Here is a 24,132-nt window from a genome sequence, read left to right on the forward strand (position 1 = left end):
TGAGAAAAGCACCTAAGGATAATGTGGGAGTACTTGTCATTTTCACAGACTATGGTGAAATATGTCCCCCAGATCTGTCTGTATAACATAAGACCATGGAATCTTCATGTCCTTGATAATTCATCCTTAACCTCATCCACTGGATAAGCGATCCCCTCAGGGAGATTCTTGTCACCTTCTTTCAGTAATGGAAGCTCCTAGGTCCATCTGTTAAAGGTGCATTTCTTTTTTTTAAGTTTCTTTTATTCTTCACATGGCCTGAGGTGCTGGAGATATGTATCTTAGAAGCAGAGTGTTAACATACATAATTTAAAGTTTTATTTTAGCTTTAGCTGCCAAAACTATGAGGAAGTAACCAACTTACTGAAATACTTAGCACTGCAAATTGTGCCATAATCTCTTCTCTGCTTGACAGTTGGAAATATTGTCTCTTGATCCAAACATATATTCAGCTAGTCTTTGTTTCCCTACAGTGACCAAATAGCTCACTTATGGTTCTTTTTTCAGTTGCCTGTGTGACTTCTAAGGGCTCCATCCCTGGCTGCCCTACCAGGAGTTAACAAGATAAGAAGGGTCCTCTTGGATCACACCAAAGCCCCATCTTGTCCCATATCCTGGTCTCCCAGTGGCCAGGCAGATACCTCTGGGAAGCCACAAGAGAACCTGACTGAGACAGTGCATTCCTCACTTGCGATTCTCAGCAACTGGTAGCTTTGCCTTGAGTTTGTCATGGAGATGAAACAGCATCATTCTGCCAGGGTTAATTGCTAGAGGGACCTGCTTCTTTATTGGGGTTGCATGAGAAATCTGGTCCCTTAAACAGCTTCTGAAAATGGAAAATGAGCACTTTGTATCCCACATTATGTTCCACTGCAATAAATTATTTGCCCAGATTAACTTTTTTACAGTGCTCAAACCTGTGTAGCGTCTTTCTTCTGTACTGTTATGAAGGAGCTTGAGTGTTTGTTTGTAATACAGTAAGATAGCAACTTGTGTTCATTTAACTTGTGTGTATTCACACAAGAAAGGGAGAGAAACCTTAGAGAGTGGTGGGAAGGCAGGGACTTTCAGTCCTCTCAGTTGCCTCATTGGGGGAAGACCTACTGGGAAGATCACTAGGCATGCACTGTTTTGGTTTTTTTGAATAAAAAGTTAACTTCACTGACACTGGGTGTTTTATTACTGACCACCTGCTGACAACAACTGGAATTCCCCCAAAGATTCTTGGAGAATGAAGATACTGTCAGTGAAGATATAGTGACTGGCCCACAGCCTCATGTTGTGCAGGTTTGATAGAGGGACCTGCCTGACTGGGTGGCCCAACTCTCACTGACAGGGATTCTGCAGAGGAAGATGCAGAAGTATTGTACATTTGTTTTTGTAGTTTATTCTGCTATACCATATACTGATTTCAGCAGCGAACCCCGATGATGATTCCTGCAGTATTGCCATATATAGTCGTATCTTGGAAGCCGAATGCCTTGCCACTTGTACGTTTTGGCTCCTGAAAGCCGCAAACCCGGAAGTGAATGTTCTGGTTTGCAAACGTTCTTTGGAAGCAGAACAACTGGCACGGCTTCTGTTTGGCTGCAGGAGCTTCCTGCAGCCAATCAGAAGCTGCTCCTTGGTTTCCAACAGTTTTGGAAGTCAAAGGGACTTCCAGAATGGATTCCAAGGTACTACTGTATATAGTAACTCTTTAATAATCTACAGTGGACGCTCGGGTTGCGAACATGATCCGTGCGGGATGCATGTTTGCAACCTGAAGCATTCGCAACCAGCAGCAGTGCGGCTGTGCACGTGCGGGTTGTGATTTGGCGCTTCTGCACATGCACGAAGCACGATTTAGTGCTTCTGCTCATGCGCAACCACTGAAACCCAGAAGTAACCCGTTCCAGTACTTTGGGGTTTCGACAGGTGCGTAACCTGAAAAAAATATAACCTCAAGCGACTGTTACCCAAGGTATGACTGTATAGACTTGTTTTGGAAACAGTACAATGGCAATATAACAACATTTATTCCAGCTAAACACTCTCCCAATTCTTTTGTTGTCCTCCTTTACATAAACCTTCAGACAGGCCAGTTAAACTAGCTAGAACAATGTTCTTTTTATTATGTAAATAGGCTTTTATATTTACATGAAGTATTTGCCTTCTCTTTTATTGTGTTTTTAAAAAGCTAGATTTTCACAGCAACAAGCCAAACATAAGTAGGCAAAACAGAAATGTCTTCAGAAAATAACATGATGATTTTGGGGTTTATAAATTCAGATAAGCATGCTTTGGCTGTCAGGATTATTAATAAGATTAGCCCTTGTTTGTTTCTGATGTTCTAATTCAGGAGAAGGAATTAGCTTGCCATATGCTTATTACTGGGCTCTTCTTATTGATAAAGACTTGCCCATCGTTGTTCGATATAGACAGTTCTGTATGCAGAGTGATTCATAAAGTAACACACAGAGAGAGAGACAGAGAGACAAAATTTGTGTTCCAACAGTTAAATAATATAGTATGTTGTTGATTTCCTTTTCTCTTCCCAGCTATAAATCACAAAATATTTTAACTGGTGTGGATACTCTGATTTGAAAGGATGCATGTGCATGAATGCTGGTGTAGGAAATTAGGTGCTAGTATCTCCTAGAATTAAGATTTAGGTATCAGGGACCAAATGTTTTTTAGTTGCCCCTTGTCATCATTAGTCCTTAGCTTGAAAGCTATTGACATTGATCCAAGATGAACGACAATTCACCTGACTTCATATTTTTGGCTAGCTGCTTGGTTCAAAATCTGTTTGTGTTTCTCATGAGCGTGTTTTAAGCCCAGATTCCAAGGAAGCAGATAACAAGTTTGTAATGAGTACACAGGATAGACAAAGTAAAAAAATAAAAAATCCACTGGGAATAGGTTACCTCTCATAGTAAAGTAAGTTTCCTGCTGCTACACAAATATACAAGGGTTAAGGTTCCCTAAAGAAACAGATAATCATATGACACTTTGGTGAAATGTGTGATTCATTTAGGATGGAGCTTATATTATGCAGGTAAACACATGTTTTCTGAGGAGATGTGACAGTTCCTGTGAGCTACTGGGTAGTGTGTTTGCAGTGAAGAATGTTGAGGAGAAGAGGAAGTCCTTTAACCTCCTTTCACCTACAGATTCTCCCTTGAAAAAGCTTCTTCTGCTTTGAGAACTCAGCTAAGTAGGATATAATGATGATGATGATGATGATGATGATGATGATGATGGATGAACCCAAGCAAACAGACATGAGCTGGGAGAATAATTTCCAGGGAATAATTGGCAGGTGGGAAAAAGATTTGGCACCTCCTCTCAGTCATTAGTGTTGGAACCCTCTCCTGCCCCCTACCCTTATATAGGTAAACAATTTGTCTTATGCATTCAAAGTAAATAATCTATGGGTCTTTGACTGCAGCTGTGGAGCAAATCTATCAAAATCTTTTCTTGGATGAATTGGGTGTTATATTCTTTATATGTATGTATTTCCTCTAGAATAATGTTTCAGTAACATATTCCAGGTGTAATTGGTAAACTTTATAAATAGCAAATATGTATGCTAATCTGTTTTATGGTTTTAATATGTTAATGACATTTCTTGTTGGATACATATTTTTCTTTTTGAATTGATACACAGATTCTTTGCTTCTCTCTGGCACACTTGATAATATTTAGTCCCCCACCCATGGATGCTGATTTTGTGCAAAATAAAAAATGGACTAGGTAGCAATCTGTTTTCTTCAGGTATTGTGTGTAATCTTGATTTTACGGTTTTAAAGAGCAGTATCTGAGGAGCTGTGATAGAGCATTTTCCAGAACTGGACCATTTTGGGGGGTCAGGATGGATTTTAACCTAATGTGTAGTGTGCAACTAATATTTTCCAATCTAGCTTTAATATATATATATATATATATATATATATATATATATATTATACAGAAAATTAAGGACTGCGATATAGACATTTTGTTTCAGTTAAAGTTAGATTACTTAGGTGCTGCTTCTCTCTGCATGTTCATTTAGAAAAGACTTGAATTTTATTTATTTATTGGCGTCTTACAGTGTTAGTCCCACAAAAAAATGTTTTAGATAAAGCCATGCATATCAGTTACCATATTTAAACCAGTTTTAATTATTTGGGAATATTCATAGAGAGGCTGTGGGGATCTGCTTTCCCTACATCTTTGATTTATTACCTCTTGTGTATACTTCAGTGTGGCACAAATTATTTACATGGCAGCGCAGCACAAATTGTTATTTAGAAGACAAGGTTGCTAATTATTGTTGTTAATGGCAGAAATGCAAATCAAAGTCCTTGATTTGTATATTAAGTTGTCTTGGTGAGCTTATATGCAAATATGTCTTATTATGAGTGCTTTAAGTAAAAATGTGCTCAAAACTGAGAATTCACATGCAGGGAGAGATTAGAGGAGTCCCTCAGGGTTGGAGAATCTTTAGTAAAAAGGGTATTTTGTTGTTGCTTAAGCCAATTCACACAACAATACAAAAAAATCATTAATATTAATATTTTAGGTTTCTGTGTATTTTGTTCCAGATGAGTAGCAAAATTTGTAGTTTGTACCAAAATAAACATTTGCACACAGATTAATGCTTCAAAGTTAGCCATTAATCATGAATAAATGATGTGATTTTTGCTCGTCCTGCCATCCAACTTGCAATCCAAAGGTGAAATGGAATGAGAAACCAGGTTCAATTAAGCACAATTCCAAGTCACACTGAGACCATTTTTAGACAATTACATCTCAACACACTATGAATCAGCAAACCAGGAATTTTGGATTTGGATTTGATATCCTGCTCTATCACCACCCTAAGGAGTCTCAAAGCGGCTAACATTCTCCTTTCCCTTCCTCCCCCACAACAAACACTCTGTGAGGTCAGTGAGGCTGAGAGACTTCAGAGAAGTGTGACTAGCCCAAGGTCACCCAGCAGCTGCATGTGGAGGAGCGGAGACATGAACCCCGTTCCCCAGATTACAAGACTACAGCTCTTAACCACTACACCATGCTGGCTCCCAAGTATTCTGTTAACCATATTTTCTTGTTTTGTCCAAACTGGGAAACTAAATAATTCATAGCTTTGGAATGAGCCAGAATATTTATACAAGGTTTGTAGTTTACATAATATTCTGGCTTGTTCCGAAACTTTTTAAACTTAGTTACTTGAAGAATTCCTGATTTATTTGCTCTAGCAATAAAGGGAGGAGCAAAGGAGCTACTTGCACGGTCAGAAGGTTTACTCATATTTCAACTTCTTAAGCCAATATATGAGAATCTGAAATATTAGTCTATTGCCTAAGCTTTCTTACATTAGCCCATGAATGAACTCTTGAGTGAACCAATGTGGCTGGAATCCATTCACTGCATGAGTGCTACTCTAGAGCAGTAAGCGAATGTCCCGGGACATTCGCAGGGAAACAAAAATGCTTGTTTACAAATCTATTGTACTACCAACCTTACTATATGCTTGTGAAACATGGACCACTTATAAACGCTATCTCCAACTCCTCGGAAGATTCCATCAACGGTGTCTCCGAAAAATGTTACACATCACTTGGGAAGACATGCAAACCAATATCAGTGTATTGGAAGAAGCAAAGATCACCAGTGTTGAAGCAATGATTCTTCAACATCAACTTTGTTGGACTGGTCATGTTGTGCGGTTGCCTGATGATCGTCTTCCAAAGCAACTACTCTATTCTGAACTTAAAAATGGAAAGCATAATGCTGGTGGTAAACAAAAGAGGTTTAAAGACTGTCTCAAGGCAAATCTAAAAAATGTAATATAAACACTTACAACTGGGAAACACTAGCCTGCGTGCGCTCCAGTTGGAGAACAGCCTTTACCGAAGGTATCATGGGCTTTGAAGACACTCAAACTCAGGACACAAGGGAAAAACATGCTAAGAGGAAGGCACGCTTGGCAAATCCACGCCGTGATCAACACCTGCCCGGAAACCAATGTCCCCAGTGCGGAAGGACGTGTGGATGCAGATTTGGCCTCCACAGTCACTTACGGACTCATTATTCAAACCGTGTTTATGGAAGACAATCTTCCTCGGCTACGAGTGATCGCCCAAGAAGAAAAGAAGAAGAGCAGTGAGCAAATCGTTTTGGGATTCAAATAATATTCCTTGTTGCTGCTTCTAAGTAAAATTTAATGAGAAGAGGCATGGCAACATTCCATTTTAAGAACAGAATAAGAGCCTCCTGGATCAGGACAATGGCCCATCTATTCCAGGATCCTGTTCTCTAACCGTGGTCAATCGGATGCCTGTTGGAAGTCCACAAACAAGACTCAAGCACAACAACATTGTCCCCTCCTGTGGTTTCCTGGAACTGGTATTCGGAAGCATTGCTGACTCCAGCTGTGGATTGCTGTGTTGCTATACTTTAGCAAGTAAATTTTCTGGAGTAGAAGAACAAAAACACACTTCTTGAATCCCAGTAAGATTTATTTTAACATTTTGAAGTCCATATTTCTGTGTCACTAGAAGTGCCCATGTCAGCTAGCAAGCACCATTTGAAAATAGTTCAACTTTTAGACAGTAACTGTCAAGCCAGAGCAACAGATACAAATTTCAGAAAGGAAGGGGAGCAAGGCAATCCAAGATTTTACATGCTCATCAAAATCAAAAGATTTTTTAACAGGCATCACAATGTCTGTAAAGTGGGCAGCAGACTGATCTCTTGGGGAAGGCAGTACCACAACCTGAACAGATTTGCAGGCTTGTATTGTAAGAAGCAATCCTTTAAGTACGTAGTGGTGAGTGACTCCCCACCAGCTTGTGTTGGATTGGAGAATAAGCTAAACAAAAATCAGGGACAGTTAAGTTTATTTTCTGAACCAGTCTAACTTCAAAACAGAAAAAGGGGCCACTGTTGCCACCACCTCTGCAGATGAAGAGTAACATTCCAAAACTATTGAGCCAGATAAAATAGCAAATTTTTAAAACCTGGGCAAATGCTCTTGGAAATAGTTGTAGAAATTCCAAAAGCTGTTAGAAAAGTTCTGCTTTCAAGCTTCCCTTTGTGGGAACACCATGACAATGATACACATTTTAGTGTTGAGATGGGCCTATCAGACATATTATCTCAGATACGGGACTGCTGGGTTAGCAATTACCGTACCGTCTTATTTATATAAAATTCATGCCACAGGCCATTTCTGAAATGGCATTGGAATTTTTACCTGGCCCCATTTTTGCTTAGCTTTTTGCTGTGAATAAAGCAAAACAATTACAATATAAGATTTCAATCCACAAGTGTCAGTTTTGCAAATCTCTCTTAATATTTAAACTTAGCATGAAATTATGTTAATGATCAACCTCCATGGACACTGCGTTAAAAATCGGCAGAGGTGTCTTTTCTTGCTTCTGCTTCCACACGTTCACTGTCCTTCCACTCCCCCCAGAATAGTCTGCGATGGGTTTTGCAGACTAGAAGGGATACGTTTCCCAAAAAATCCAAGCAAATATTTGGGAGCAAAGTAATCATGTTTACATTATGATAATACCCAAGCATTCACTTGAAATCTAATGTGTGTCATCTCATTTAATAAATGTAGTCCAGTTGGATTAGCAATTATCAAGATATAAGGGCTGGTGAAATAAATGAAGCTTTACATGATAATATCTGTGGCTATTCAAATACATTTCCATGTTCTGAATTGAAATGAGATCTCCTATCACACAACAGTTAGTATATCATGTAGCCATTGGCTGACTCTAGGTTGCTGAAAGCCCCGTTTGTGCCGCAGCAAGTTTATTCCTAGGAAAGGGTGTTTGAACAGATGACGATAATTGCATGGTTCTCCTAAATTAAACCTGTTAAGAATACATTAAAAATTGGAAACCTAATTTGCCTCCTATAATACTTTTGTATCAGAAAAAAAGATGGGCTGTTTTTGAATATGCTATTCCTATACTAGACATAGAGCTTGAAAATGGGGGAATTGTACATTGTCAGTATACAAGGGAGGTACTGTTTTTGATAAAGGAAGTGGGGAAATGATTGGATGCCCTTTTGGGCATTAAGTATGTGATGCATGTAAATTGATGCACCTTAGGAACACAAGGATTACCTAGCTGGATTAGACAACAGCTCTGTCTAGTTTACCCTTCTGTTCTAGATGTGTTGTTGCCTTTTCTAACCTCAGCCTCTGTTATATTGTTTTTAAATAACCCTGCTAAACAGACTTGACCCTTCTTACTATTTTTTAAAAATCATCCTTTTAACTAAGCCTCTTATTTTTTGTAATTTCTCCCATTTAAAATTAAATACATCTGTGATGGATTTTCTGGATAATTTTAATTAATATATGTGAGGAACTTTACATTTTCCAGCACTTTGACAATATTACATGCAAACTCATAGAACCATAGAATTGCAGAGTTGGAAGGGACCCCAGGGGTCATCTTGTCCAGCCCCCTACTATGCAAAAATCTCAACTAAAGCATCCATGACAGATGGCCATCCAACGTCTGCTTAAAAACCTCCAAGGAAGGAGAGCCCACAACCTTCCAAGGGAGTCTGTTGCACTGTCAAACAGCTCTTACTGCCGGAAGGTTATTCATAATAATAATAATAATAATAATAATAATATTTATACCCCGCCCATCTGGCTGGATTTCCCCAGCCACTCTGGGTGGCTTCCAACAGAATATGAAAATACAATCGTCAGTCAAACATTAAAAGCTTCCCTAAACAGGGCTGCCTTTAGATGTCTTCTAAAAGTCTGGTAGTTGTTTCTCTCTTTGAGATCTGGTGGGAGAGCGTTCCACAGGGCGGGTACCACTACTGAGAAGGCCCTCTGCCTGGTTCCCTGTAGCTTTGCTTCTCACAGCGAGGGAACTACCAGAAGGCCCTTGGCACTGGACCTCAGTGTCCGGGCAGAATGATGGGGGTGGAGATGCTTCTTGTAACTTGAATCCCTTGGTTCTGGAGCAAGCCTTCAGAGCAGGAGAAAACAAGCATACTCCCTCCTCCATGGGACTGCCCTTGAGATATTTGAAGATGGTTATCATGCCTCCTCTCAGTCTCCTCCTTTCCAGACTAAACATACCCAAATCCCTCAACTATTTCTCATAAGATTTTGTCTCCAGACTCTTCATCATCTTGATTGCCATCCTCTGCACAAGTTCCAGCTTGTCAATATCCTTCTTAAATTGTGGCACCCAGAAGTGGGCACAATACTCCAGGTGTGGTCTGACCAAGGCAGAATAGAGTGGTACTGTTACTTCCTTTGAGCAGGACACTATGCGGCCTAGAATAGAATCATAGGATCTTAGAGTTGGAAGGGACCCAAGGGTCATCTAGTCAAAGCCCCTGCAATGCAGGAATCTCAACTAAAGCGTCCATGACAGATGATCATCCAACTAATAGCATTAGTTTTTTTGCCACTGCACCACATTGTTGACACTGTTGGTGTCATCTGCAAAATTAATGACCACCCCCTCAATTCCTTCATCCAAGTTATTTATAAAGATGTAGAACAACGAGCCCAGAACAGAACCCTCTGGCACCCCACTTGTCACTTTCCCCCTGGCAAAATGAGGAACCATTAGTGAGTGTTCTTTGGGTAGGGTCAATGAAGCATCATAACCATTTAATACCTTCTAAATGGTTCAAATTATTTGATGAATCTCTGACTTCTTCTGCTGACCTGTGTTTCTGATCTTTCTTTGATTTTGCAGGTCAAAAACTCAGTTCAATCATGGCATTTGATTAATTTGTCAGTTTACTGAATTTCTCTAGTACCATTTTGAGCAGGTTTTTTTTTTAAAGGTGACTGAAACTTCCCTATTTCAGCTGCAGTTAAAACAGCACAATTTCTGTCAGAGGTTCTCGAAATGGTGAGGTGGATTCCCCTAGAGAGCAAGTGGTATCTGGAGTAAAAGTGCAAAGATTGAGGGAAAGGATCTGGAAGCAGGTGACAACTCCTTTATCACCCAAGACCTGAGTAGATCGAATGCCCTCATACCAATCCACATTGGAATTGTAGAAACATTCCAGAGTCCTATGCCTTTAGTGGCACAGATGGTTGAGCTGTCATAGCACATAAATAATAAGGATAAGTTCTCGTGTAATTGCTTCTTCAGGGGTATGTGCTGCTCTGATGAAATTTGAAATGCAGAAATTATGTGGGTGGGGCTTGTGGTGTGGTCACTCACTCTCTACACTATCTGAAGGTCAGTAGCATTAGTGTGGAGTGTGTGTGTGTGTGTATATATATATATGTGTGTGTGTGTGTGTGTGTGTGTGTATATATATATATATATATATATATATATATATATGCCCCTCCTACGCAGTTTTCCTGTGATCACATAGAAGTAGCAACCATGCTGTGCAAGATAAGGATTGGTTCTAAAAGCATAATCTATAGATAATTTAATCTAAGGTTACTAGACGTCCCCGTTTCCTGGGGACAGTCCCCGTTTCTACAGATCAGTCCCCATACAAAATCCATTGAAGTAGAAAAGTGTCGCTGGATTCATTGAAAACAATCTGGTAACCTTACTTTAATCAAGCCTGAGTGTCTGTGTGACCAAAATAAATACATGTTCTTTTCCTATTATTTACCCTTGTCTTCACTTTCCTTCCTCTGATGTTTCCCTCGGTGCTGAATTTTAGATTGTTTTGTTTGGGGATGAGGACTGAGAGGCTGAACCAAAATGTTCACGGAGAAAGTGGGTTTAGAGGGCAGATCTGAAGGAAGATACACACACACACACACCACTGCAAAAAGGCAATATTAATGTAATTGTATGGTTGCCTCAATATTCCTTTTGTGTGGTGTTTTACCTATAAATGCATGTGTTCCTGTGCATTGTTTTAGCACTTATCTCAGGGACTGTGATACTCTGTAAGATTGAGGAGGCACCTACACATAGCATCTGTGCACTATAACAGTGCAGGGACTCGGTTAGCAGATCTGAGAAGCTACTGGAGGAAGGGACCATCTCTTACACTCACAGTTGGACTAAACACAAAGCTTCTCCATAGCTAGAAACCTCAATTTGAAGCATGGCAGCTGAAGGATATTTGCAGCATATATAGCCTGGCCACTTTCCCTGAAGATAAATAATTCTTCCCTCCTCTGTATTCAGTTGTTCATATGTTAATAGTAAATTATTTGTAAGTAATAAGTAAAATTGTGACCAAATTTTAAACACAAAATCTATACCAACCTCTTTCTTGTAAATTGCAAAGTCTCAGCAAAATATCACTTAAGTCTGTGAACCTTCTATAACTTTGGAAATTTGTAAAAAGACTATTACCATAGTTTACAGCTTGTGTATGGATGCAGTAAACTTGGGCTTTAATTATTCAGTTTTCCTTCTGCAATCCTCATTTATTTATTGCATTTGCTTTATGCAAAATACCATTTAAATAGATTCCGCTTCTAAGAATTGCTTTTTTAGAACAGAATTGTTGCAGTCACACAGATAATTCTTTCTCAGATGTTTAAATAGTAAAGACTGACCATTAACCCTCTCCAGAAATTATGCTCCTCATTTTCAGTGAGTGCGTGAATGCCCCATCTTTAACCTCCATGTATTTACTAAAGGTCTGATACGGGAACCTGCACCTGGATGGTCTTCCTATTTGGTGGTTTATATATCTTGCATACACTTCCCCCTTTTTCTTTATTTTAAAAAAATCCATGCCTCATATTTTCATCAGAACAAGTGCTTAAGTTGTCTTAGAAACAGTGAAAACTGTCTCACAGTAAGATCTCATAATGCAACCAATTCCCTCCAAGCATAACAACATACATAAGAGCAGCAGTAAAGCAACAGAAAGGTTCTCATCTTAGCTTCCTGAAGCACTGGGAGAATTCAGCTGTTTTTCTTGGTCATCTGAACGACAAAATAAATGGTGCCAAGTGATTATGGAGGACATTCGGCAGTTGAGGAGCTGCCACAGAAAAGACCCTGTTCCAGATTTCTGCCTGCCTAACCTCCAGAAGAAGGCTGATCGCCAAAGAATTGATGCTTTTGAATTATGGTGCTGGAGGAGACTCTTGAGAATCCCATGGACTGCAAGAAGATCAAACACATCCATTCTTAAGGAAATCAGTCCTGAGTGCTCACTGGAAGGACAGATCGTGAAGCTGAGGCTCCAATACTTTGGTCACCTCATGAGAAGAGAAGACTCCCTGGAAAAGACCCTGATGTTGGGAAAGATTGAGGGCACAAGGAGAAGGGGACGACAGAGGATGAGATGGTTGGACAGTGTTCTCGAAGCTACAAACATGAGTCTGACCAAACTGCGGGAGGCAGTGGAAGACAGGCGTGCCTGGCGTGCTCTAGTCCATGGGGTCACGAAGAGTCGGACACGAATAAACGACTAAACAACAACAACCTCCAGCGGCAGTGAGGTCTCTGATGAAGATCTCAATGGGTAGGCAGGTTCACATGGGATAAAGATGTTCTTTGGATCTCTCAGACTCAGGCTCTTTTGCGCTTCATTTGTCAGAACTCAGCATTTTGCATTGTGCCCAGAAAGTGGAAAGTGCTTAACACCTTTTATCTCAGGTGAAATATTTTCAGTGTGGTGAGCCCTGGCAGCTGCTATACCAGAAGTAATAGTATCTAAAGTGTATTTGCATCGGTGTATTTGATTTATGGCAGTGGGAACTAACTCAACATGAATGCATTTAATTTCACATTTCTGTAGTTTTGAATCCCATATCTTTCTGTAATGTGCTTTTACATTTAATGTACATTTCACTGTATGTTCTGGATTCGTTACCTTTTTATTTTTATAGGGTTTCTTCTTTCCTTTTGTTATTTCTTGATTTAAGCAGTGTTGTTATTGCTTTTCCCATCTCTTTGGGAAAATTCCAAAGCAGAGTAAGTGAAACTTTTCTTCTGATTTTTTTAAATAAAAAATATATCTCTTTCTTTTTAAGGGTCCATCTTGCTGGGAAGATGTTCTGATTCCAAACAGAATAGCTGGTATTTGCCAGTCAAGAAACTGCAGTGGAGAAGTAGCGGTAAGAGACTGTCAAAATGTAATGACTGTCAAAAAGCAACATGACTCACTTAGGGAAATTAAACAGAAATACTAAATTGTCTCAGATTGTATATTTTTAACATAACTATGATTGAAGAAGGTCCTCAATTCAGGAAAAAAAGATAACATCAACATTTTAAAAGTGACATAGAAGTTAACTCTGTTGAGGTAGGAGTTTTGCCATGTGTGTTCTCATAACATGTCTACAACCTGCCTCTGAATAGTCACATCACTGCTGTGGCATGAAAATGATCCTTAAAAAATAAGATAAATGCCTCTTTGAACATCTAAATACTATAAATGATCCTTCCAGCCCAACGACATGATGGAAAGTCAGCTCTTTTCTATATAAATGCTGTTGTTTTGACTTGTCATTTGTATCTTGTCCTTGATTTTTAGCTGCATCACCACCAGTCCCCACCCCACCCCAAAGTGACGTTTGAAATGCATTTGGAGGCATCTTCTTGGACCAAAACACCTGTGGAATTAGGAGGGAAGCTAAGAGAATGTTAGAGTAGCAACACTTGTCATGGGGATTTTACATATCCCTACTACAAGTATTGTTGCCTTGGTAAAAATCAAACGTACCCTGTTGTAGTAAACTAATTTTCATTTTCATGGAATTATGCATATTGCGTGCTTGCTGGTTTTATGGCTAATGGCCACAGTTGAACTAAGCACCTTTCCCATTTATTTTCTTAAGTTTATGAATGTACGTATAACTGTGTTAGATTGCGGTTGTTGGTTTTTTCTACAGGAGGGCTGAAATAAACATTGTTTTAATGACATTGTTCACACACTAACTCTGTCCTTTCTGAGTATTAACATTCATGTTCAGAGGCATAACATTTGATAATATTTGAATATTTTCACAGTAGCCCGGACCAATCCCTAAAGTTTTCCAAACCTCTCCTGTATGTGCTGAAGCATGACTCATGTCACATGTTGTTTCAAGTCATGTTCTAATACGTTTTTGGGATCATCACTTCTTTTTGCCTCTAGGGTGCCTTTTACTTACAGGAAATAGGCAACCACTGGTGGGTAATTTGATGGATTGCTAAACTCTCCATATTATGTTGTAATCATCAGGCTACATCACTTTGGATTATGTGTGCATTTATAGTCTCATCTATGATCATTGCAACAGTGACTGCGTTTATAATGGGGCCTGACACCATGCGTAATTAAAAGCAGACAAAATAAATTCTGCTCTTGAAAACATCGTGGTAGCTGGTGGGATTTATACCTACTTTAAAAAGGTTTAAAAGTTGTTTTCAATCCATCACTGGAAAGAAAATACTTCTGAATACTTTCTTCCAGGGTGCATATTGAGTCCTGGCTGATATGGAGAATGAAGCCAGATAGCTTGCCTGCACCTTTTTCTGCAGCATTCTAGTTTTTTCTTGGGAGGAAAACCTGCTCCAAGATAATCCTTGATTATATCATGTAATTCTAACTGTAATTCTAACTTTAATCTATGATTAGAAGCCAAGATACATCTGGGTATTTCTCAGTCCTGGGAATACCCTTGCCTATGTTCTGATAACCAGAATCCAATTGCTATAATCTTCTGAACATGTGATACCTTTATCCTGTAGGATTTTCACTGGGTATTATGATGGTAGGCTTTTTTATTATCTTGTTGAGCACTTAAATTGATGAGGGGCACTATAAATATCTAGATTGCGATCTTAGACAACATGATTAGAGTTTTACCTCAGGATTTTGGTGTTTCATGAAATAGTATAGTGCAGACCTAGTCATTAGAAATGCTGCTACCTTTGAATTCATTCTCTACATAAAATGCACATATTTATATGCATTTTTAATCAAATGTTGGAAAATTGTGTTATCTGATTGATAGGCAAAACCCAGCCATCCTTTGAAATATGAAATTTGATGAATGTTTCCAATGCAGTTCTTCAACCAAGTCAAGTAATGTTTACACAATTGTGTATACCTGGGTAAAATGTGTGTAAAATGTATAGAAATGTGTTTATTAGAAGAAATTTGCACTAAATGCTGAATATATATGTGTGTGTGTGTGTGTGTGTGTGTGTACACACACACACACACACAGAGAGAGAGAGAGAGAGAGAGAGACACCAAAAAAAATCACCAACAGAGGTGGAAATGTGGAGAATTTTAAGCTGGAAATATGAGAAACTGAGACAAACAAAAAATGACAGATTTGCTCATTTCTAGTAGAGAACTTGCATATGATCAGGTGGCATTCCCCGCCCCCTGCCCCCGCTTTGGAAATACAGGCATACCTCAGAGATATTGCAGGATCGGTTCTGGGCCGAACAATTTATCCCCCCCCCCAATACATACAAAAGTTAGGTTTACAATATACTATAGTCTATTAAACCAGCCCCCCTGCTTGCAGGGGCGGGAGAGGAAAAACTGGGTTCCAGCCCTAGCCATCTCTACTCCCGTGGCCAGAAGAGGGGTGGGGGACAGGCTGCCCGAAAAGGAGCAATATCTGTAAAGCACAATAAAATGAGGTCTGCCTATAGTAGGTTCTATGATTTGTATCATGACCAAAGCAAAACCTCCTGTAGACAGATTCAAATAAAATATTCTGGCTATTGCCTAATGGAAATGTACTTTCTCCTCAAGGGTTCGATATTATTACATGCATTGTTCATTGGGGGAAACCATCACTGTACTAATTTTCCAACTCTGAAACTTGTAATGGGAAATTATTTTTAAAAGGCATTGTCATGTAAGGGAGCAGAGCCTTCCTGATTGTGAAATGAGTGGATATTCCTGTCTCATTTTTAAAGAGCCAGGCAATTAAGTAGTCTCTTTTCCTTAGTCAAGTTGTGATCGGCATGAAAGCATCATCAAGAGTCTCTTTCAGAATCACACTTTTGAGAAGGTGAGCAAAGAGACAGAACTATGACCTTGCTGAGAGTCACTTGCAGTAATTCAACCGCATGGGACTCATCAAACCACTGTGATGAACTGGAGAATATATCAGGCTAAGAGATTTGTCCGGTCTCAGTGGGAAAATATTAGATACAGGGTTCAGATGAGTCAGAAAATGTTACATTCTGGATTTCTGGGCTCATGCAAATGACATTATTATCTAAACGTGCTCTTGATCCTGTCTCTTAACTTGGTTCATGGGAAGTGCTTCAGTAATCCTGGAGGCTGCTGCTGGGTGTATCTGATTTAAGAGGCTCATAACATAGCACGTGTTTAAAAGGGTGATGGTACATAGAGGAGAAGGCAGTCTGCAAATCTAAGCGTTCCAGCTGCTTAGTTCTACAAGTTAAAACACTCCTAGCACTTTTAAGAAAGAAAACAGCCAGAACATAGGAAGCAGCCATATCACGACATGGGTCTATCTAGCTCAGTATTGTCTATGGACTGAAAATAGCTCTCCGGGATTTCAGGCAGGGGTCTTCCCCAGCCTTATCTGGAGACTTGAGTGTTACAATGTTCTGCATACAAGGCAGGTGCTCTACCAATGAACTATGGCCCTTAAACAAATGGTACAGCATATGAGCTAGCGGTTCTTCGGAAACATCATGCAGGGTTTCATTGCTGTACTTCCCCCCTCTCTGCCTCACAATTCCTTTTCTTCTTCTTCTTGAGTTAGAGAAATGGTGTGAATAGGATAATGGTGCAATTAGACATTTGTGTGAAGGCCCTGATATGTATGCTATCATCTACATGGTGGAGAGGATTATATGCTGCTGCTCCACCATATGAGGACCCCAGGTAGCACCTGAATTTAGGCAACATCTCAATTTATGTTGTATATTAAAATTATGTGCTTATTGGTGGATTTGGCTGTCCATATGGTAGATCAGGATCTACCCCTCCTGAAAAAGCATTGCAGCACAACCAACTTGTCCAAACCTCCCCATCAGTCCAGCTTTAAGCACCTGACCATGACTGTGTGTTATCTCCACTGTCTGGTCAAAGTACCTCCAGTCTGCTTGGAGGCATCAGTCATAGCAGAGGGTCAGGTGACAGGTGGGAAGGAGACTTCCCTTCTCCTTTGCCTTGCCCTGGTCCCTCCCTTCCCTGTGGTTTTGCAAAAGCCAATTTGGCATTATTTCAAGTGGCTTAGCATATTCAACTTGGGAGGGCTGAGGTTTGTACAATATGCTAGTAACTCTGTTAATGTTAGTGGGACTCTTTCGAATTAAGTGGCTGGCTTTAGGTAATGTGCCAAATAAAGCCTAACACTGTGGGTAAATAAGTGAAAATGACCCATTCAGAACGGCTTCCGTGTCACTGAGATCGCTTAAAAGTGCTGGCCAAGGAGCTTGAAAGGATACTTGGAAGTGCACCGAAGTGTTTCCAGTGTCACTATGCCTCAACGCATCCTTGAAGGGCTCTGCCATGGCTTGAAATTTTATAGTGAGGAAAGAAAATAGACTCTGGGTGGCCTGTTATCCACAGTCTATCATGTCAGTGGTCTGTAACAGCTGCTTTTGGAGCCTGGGTAGCTGTTATGCCAATCTGCCATTAATCTCCTGATCAATGATACAGCTTACTGTAACAGCTCTTTCTGGAGCTTTTAAGGCACGGTGTGTGAATGAATGCTCTGGGAGTTTTGAAGTCTTGGAGCATTAGCAGGAAAAAGTCTATGTTCAGATTCTGGGACTGTGTTTGCAGATTACGTTTATCTTTCAAAAAGTATTTATGAAAGCGAGGTAGTGTCAACCTGACCTGCTGCTGGGCTGGGACTTGGAGACTGTGGTGCAGCTTGTTAATTTGATCTTGATCCAAACTGGTGCATAACATGTCTCATCTTATGAAAGGGCAGGAGCCATTGTGTTATTGTTCTTTTAGTCATCCTCACTGGCAAGTATTTGGGCAACTAGTTTAGGCCCCAAGTCAAACTGGAAAGCTGTCATATGTCAGAAAGCTGAAACTAATTGGTACGCTCAGTTGTGTGTATGCCTGGGCCTCATATTGTCCAGTATGCATTTTTAATGTGAAAAAGGATTTGGGCAGAGAATATTCCCTGAAAGAAAAAACCCTAAAATCTTAATATTTTTTTCACACTGGTTCATTGTTGTTTGCAAGAGTGAATGTCTGCAACTTTGGCAACGGTTCTTGTTCCTCCTAGTAACAATCATCTGTTCACATTGCCAGTTGGATTTGACTGTGCCTGCTTTATAAATTAGCCCCAAGTTATTTGTCTGCTTCCAAAAAGGCAAAATTATAACCTATGCTTTGCTCCTAAATGAGGTTAGTGGAGGATGGATGGATGGAGCCCTCCATCCCTCAGTTGCCACCCTCTTGTACAATTTAAAAGCACAGTGGTAAGAATAAAAATAGCAGGCTGGAAACACAGCAAGGTTGTGGAAGAGGTGCAGAACACACCCTTCCACTATACTGTGGAAGTGCAGCATCTTCAACATAGTGTCAGTTCACTCCTGACTTTGAATCAGGGGTCTCCTTGAATAGGGAGTGCAGGAAACAGCCCACTATGCCACTTCCACTTCCACGGAGGAATCTCATTCCTGCAGAACTTTCGGGCTCCAAGATTCCAGCTGGAAGACAAGAGATTTCTAAACAAGGAGTCTGGGCTCACTTCTGGCTGTGAGAGCCTCACCCCATCAACCACAGGAGCAGAGGAGATAGGAGAGGCAGACAGGAGCTACCAGACCTAGCTAGCTGGACAAGGCTACTGTTAATCCGAGCTTACGGTACTCAGTGGGGAAGCCTTCTGCTCAGGCCTGCCTGAGAGCTAGGAATGGGCAGAGTATCCAGCTCAAATATAAGCTATTAGGAAGGGCTATTTGTTATTTTGAAAAATAGCCATGAAGCTGGAACAAACCATGCTCATGTTGAAGATGTTCACACGGAGGTGGTGCCTGCTATTAATGCCTGAATGCCATGGCTGAATTCTATTGGATCAGCTAAGAGACCAGCTTCACCAATGCACATCAAGATATGTGGAAGGGTGTGATGAGTTCCCATTGCTACTGCTGAAATACCAGTAACCCTTGGCTACTTCTTTCAGAATTGTTCCATCCCAGCTGGTCATTGCAGGCACTTCGTAACAGAGGCTAGTGTCTGAGCTTGTTTCTTCCCATCTTCCAACTCTCTTCCTTTTGTGCCATGCCTTTTAGACTGCAAGCCTGAAGGCAGAGAATCTGAACTGCAAAGTTACTATATTGAACTTGTAACATGGAGAAAAAATTGTGAGCCACTCTACCTATTTTCTTCTGAACAGCAAGATTAAAAATAATGCTTTAAATAAGCAAATTTTAGTATTAACTCCCCACCCAGCTTGATTCAGAAATGAGTTTGCATCTTTGGAGAACACTCTTAAGAAGCCCCTTAGAATTCAAAATTTCATCCATAATGTTCACTGTAGTATATCTTATTAACTTAAATCTTCATATATTTTTCATCAATTATTCTGGTTGGTAATTGCTGCTCAAGCAAACACTTCCCCAAAAGGATTTTGAAGGCTCTAATTAACTCTGGGAAATGCCACAGTGGAAAATGGATCTGTGCTGTTTTTGAGCTTGCCGCCCATTTATGGGAATGCCTTCAAATTGTTTTCTGGTATGTGTGGAAGCCCCTCTTCTTCTATTAAAAATGTGTTTGTTTATTTTAATGGATCAATACTTTAGAATTTCCACAACACCTTGCCTTTCTTTGTATGCTTGAACTTCATACATTTGCTGATTGGTTGTTTTGTCTTTAATTACTATTTTAAAGAAGTTATGATTCTCTGGGAGCTTACCTCCTATAGGCATTTCCTTCTTGACAATGGCAGCATTGGCTTGCAATGGCAGTGTTGCTTTGTTCCATGTGTGCTATATGCACGTTGCCTGGAAATGTTCTTTGTTCTGAGATGGGTGTGAACATGCAGGTGCGTGTGGGTTTGCCCTTGTTCTTTCTCATTGGATTTCCCATGCTTGGCAGTTACTTACTCTAAAACGTAAATGCTACTTGCCTTAAAAAAAGAGAGAGAGAGACATCTGAGCAACTTTAAAGGATTTGCTGTGATAGCCAAAGACTGCTGGTCTCATTCAGTAGCAGCCGGAGATTTGAGGAAAGGAATTTTGTTTCCACAGGGTGATTTCATTATATGTGATGGATAAAATATCTCAAGCAATTATATAAGAACCTGATACTATGTGTCTCAGGAGAGCAATGAGCTTATCTGTTGAAATAAAATCCCCAGTAAAATCTAAGCAGCCGACTACGTTTACAATTTATATATGACGTTGAACTGTTCTGGTAATACCACTTCCTACCTAATATAAATTATACAGTGGTTTCGTGGCTCCTTTCTCTAAGGATGCTCCTGAAATTCTGATCCAAATTTATTGCAGCGTTCTGGAGTTTCAGCTGGCCTTGCTTCTGAAGTGGAATATTAGGAATTATCCCTTGTTGCTGTTTTCCAATTTTTGTGGAAAACACTGTGCATGCATAGTTTGCTACAGTTCCTTTTCCTCCTTTTCAAACCTCCCCCAGTACATTACCAAAGTAGACATGCACAATGATAAACTGCAAAAGAAAAAGAAGAAATATTGATGCTGTATGTAGGATTGTATTATTTTGTGTGTGTAAGAGTGCATGCAGTTTTTACTGATATGAGCTAGAAAATAAAAAGCAAATTTGATGTGATTGGCTGCTATTGTATCAAGATTATATTGGGGTGGTCTTTTACCAATGTGCAGCGGTATGTTTGAACATGACTAACAGCAGTCCTAACTATAGGAAGCTGGTGTAACTTAGGCCAGTGTAATTTATACTGGTGTAAGTTACCCTTATCCCAAACTCCATTTAGGAGCCCCATGTTGAGCCACCAGGTGAGTATAGGTCCTAGGTTTCAAGGATTGGACCTAGGTCACACAATCAAGCTGAACAGGGTTTGGAACAGGTGTAAGTCTCCCCTTGCCCTGTCTTGCCTTCACCACATCCCTTGAATATTCATTTTGGGGTTTACACTGGCATAAATTATGCCATTTTAAGGAGCTTGCTCATTCAGAAGATCTTGATCTGTGCTGGAGTAAGAGACTTACAGCCTGGCTCAGGTGGGAATGCCCAAGATTCACTAAATCAAAATCATCTCATCCCTGTGGACCTTGGGTTTGGCTTGCATTGTATAAGGCTATTCAGAAGTAAGCCCTGTTGAATTCAATATGACTTCCAGGTAACTCAGTATGGAATTGCACCCCAAAGGCTACAATCCTTTGTACACTTACTAGAGCATAAGTTCCATTGCTTTTCTGGAGGTATGTAGGGGTACGCATACCCCTAAACATTTTGTGAATCTTGGTACTTTTGTCCATTTACTGTATTTATTTTTCCTGATTTGAACTATAAAATTGTGATTTTCTTGAGTCAAAATGAGAGTACCCCTAAACATTTATTTTTAGGAAAAAAAGCACTGGTAAGTTCAGTTATATTCAGTGGAGCTTACTAAGTAGATCTGTATAGGATTTCACTGACCTAGGAGCACCAGATATAGGACAGAGAGAATTAGAATAATAGTAAGGGGAAAATATTCTTACCCCTGCTTTTCAACAAGAAAAGTCAATTTTGTTAATAATTCTAGGGCCTCATGATGTGCTATATAAAATGAATATTCTGCCACGGTAGAAATACATACACACCTTGAAGTAAGATTACTTCTGACCATATTGAAAAAAATCTTGGAAGAAAAGAATAAAAAGGGGAAGACAAGTAATACAATATTTTCCCATTAAGCAAAACTTTGATAGAAGTCAAAGTCATTCCCAGTCCAACAAAAAAGTATGATATAACAAAAAAAACCCCCAATTTTCTCTTTCATAAAATATGCATTGTCTTTTGTGCAATGCTAATAAATTTTGAAATGACAATTTTGAACTGTTCTAAGAACTGAAAAGAACATCACTGGGATATTTGTCTTTTCAAACAACCATACATGATCCCTACTATTGTAAGGTTTATCCTATTTTATTTATTAATTTTAAATTAGCAATATGGGTGGGTGGGTGGGTATGGGTTACACAGTTGAATAAAGTGAAGAGTTATTGGCATCAGAAGACATGAGTCAGATACCCACTTATAAGGACATACTGAAAACCTTCTTGTACCAGGTTTGAGTAATAACTTATCTGTCCCCCTAAACTGAATGCAATCCACCTGGCATACTTTCTGGTTTATCTAGAACAGTAATGGGGAACAAGTATAGTTGGACTCTTAACTACCACCATTCCCAGCCAGCATGGCAAATAGTCAAGGATGGTGGGAGTTGTAGTCCACACGTTTCCCATGCCTGATCTAGCAGAAAAAACTCCTTTTGCTGGAACTATGAAAACGGAGTGGTATGTCGTCAAAGGCCACAGTATCAAAAACTGCTGGTTAGCATAGTCTGCAGAAGTTTCTCTGCCCATTTTTAAAAGGCATACATCATGGGTTTTTGTTTGTTTGTTTCCTTTGTATACCCCTCTGAACTAGATGAAATAACACACCCTGAGTGTCAAATTAACGTAAAAGACTTTGAATTTATATGCAATCCCAGATTCACTGTCTCTGATACAGTTTGAATTATTGTGACTAGTTATTCAAGGGATACAAGGCAGCTGGGGATGGGTGGAGGAAAATGGCTGGATGACATTGCATGTATTAAGTTTCTTTTCTAGATTATGTTCACTTGAATCTCTTTGAGAAATATGATTATATGGATACGCATTGTCGTGTAGATCAGTTCACCAATGTTATAGTTTCCTTTCCTATTTTAGTGTACTTGTTTAATTATTATGTGGCTTTGATCAGTGGCTTTTTTGTGAAGGCTTGGTTAGTTTGTTTGAAAAGGGAAGGGCACACAGATCTGACAATAAAGTGTTTCTTTTCCTCTTCTAAGTGAGACATTGCCAGAGGACTCAGTCTGTTAGTGTATTTGAACTTTTCCTTCATGGAGCCCCTTTGGAGTCTTAAATTGGCATACAAATTCAAATCTGATTGCCTGTGGAAATTAAGCCTGGAGGAATGGATGGTTTCTCTACAGGAAACACTTGATAATAAAATTGAACAGTTGGATTCTACTTTGAGGGCTGATATATACATGTAAGACCTGAAAATCAGCAGCGATGTCTAGCATAAGATGATGGAGATACATTTTAAATAGCTTCTTTGATGCCAAGCTTTATTTGTAGCTCATATTAGACCATACATATCTTTAACAATCTATATGTTAATGCAGTGGGCTGGGTTCAATACAGCTAGGATGAATCGTGACCTAAATTTTATTGCTGGCACTTACCTCCTCAAATAATTCAGGCTGGATTCAACAAACTATGACCTCTAGCTATGGTTTTGCAATTTTCGTGTCATATTGCCCAGGTATGCAAAAGGAGGATGCGGACAGTTGAAAATGGGTTTAATCATGGCTTCAATTTTTCTAACTACATCAAACGATGCTGGTAGAGGGGGGGGAAAATATATTTTTGTGGTATAACTTGTCTAGAGAGGAGGACTGGGATGAACCATCACAGGATGCTTACACTAAGCAGGGCTGTTGGTCCATCTATCTCAGGATTGTCTATACACAGACTGGCAGTGCTTCTCCAGGGTTTCAGAAAGAGGTCTCTCTTGGCCCTTCCTGGAGATGCCAGGAATTGAGTGGGACCTTCTGCATGCAAAGCAGATGCTCTGTCACTGAGCTAATGACTCTTCCCCAGGAGAATCATGTCCAAAACCCCTCTGTAGCAGACACTTCGTTTATTTAAAAGCCTTAGTAAACTGCTTAATATTTCAAAAATATCCAGTGGTGCAGTGTCTAAAATATAAGCAATAAATCATTCAAGGAAAAACAGAAGCTCGAAGCAATAATACGGAAATATGAAAGCAACTGGAACAGAAATTCAGACACATAAACCAGGGTCCATTCTTGTGGATCAAGGAACACATGGGCAAAAAGATAAGTCTTCACAAGATGTTTGAAACAATTCACAATTGCTGCTTCACATAAGGCAGAGAGGAAAGAGCATTCTACAGTACAGGGGCCACAGCAGAAAATGCCCGTTTTTGGGTCACTGCCCTATGTATGGTGTGATAGCACAAGTAGAATTTCTCCAGATGGTATAAATGCTC

General features: G+C 39.7%; 1 protein-coding gene across 3 annotated transcripts in view; it reads left to right on the top strand.

The window, feature by feature from the left end:
- PRKN (parkin RBR E3 ubiquitin protein ligase) overlaps nt 1–24,132 on the top strand; it is a 638,032-nt gene that overhangs the window by 287,335 nt on the left and 326,565 nt on the right. For all 3 annotated transcript variants that reach the window (XM_079971894.1, XM_079971892.1, XM_079971893.1), the window contains exon 5: nt 12,956–13,039. In XM_079971894.1, the coding sequence (XP_079828020.1) occupies nt 12,956–13,039 (84 nt within the window). The remainder of the gene's footprint in view (nt 1–12,955; nt 13,040–24,132) is intronic.

Source organism: Podarcis cretensis (genome assembly GCF_951804945.1).
Source record: "Podarcis cretensis genome assembly, chromosome: 3".
NCBI classification, from domain to species: Eukaryota; Metazoa; Chordata; class Lepidosauria; order Squamata; family Lacertidae; genus Podarcis; species Podarcis cretensis.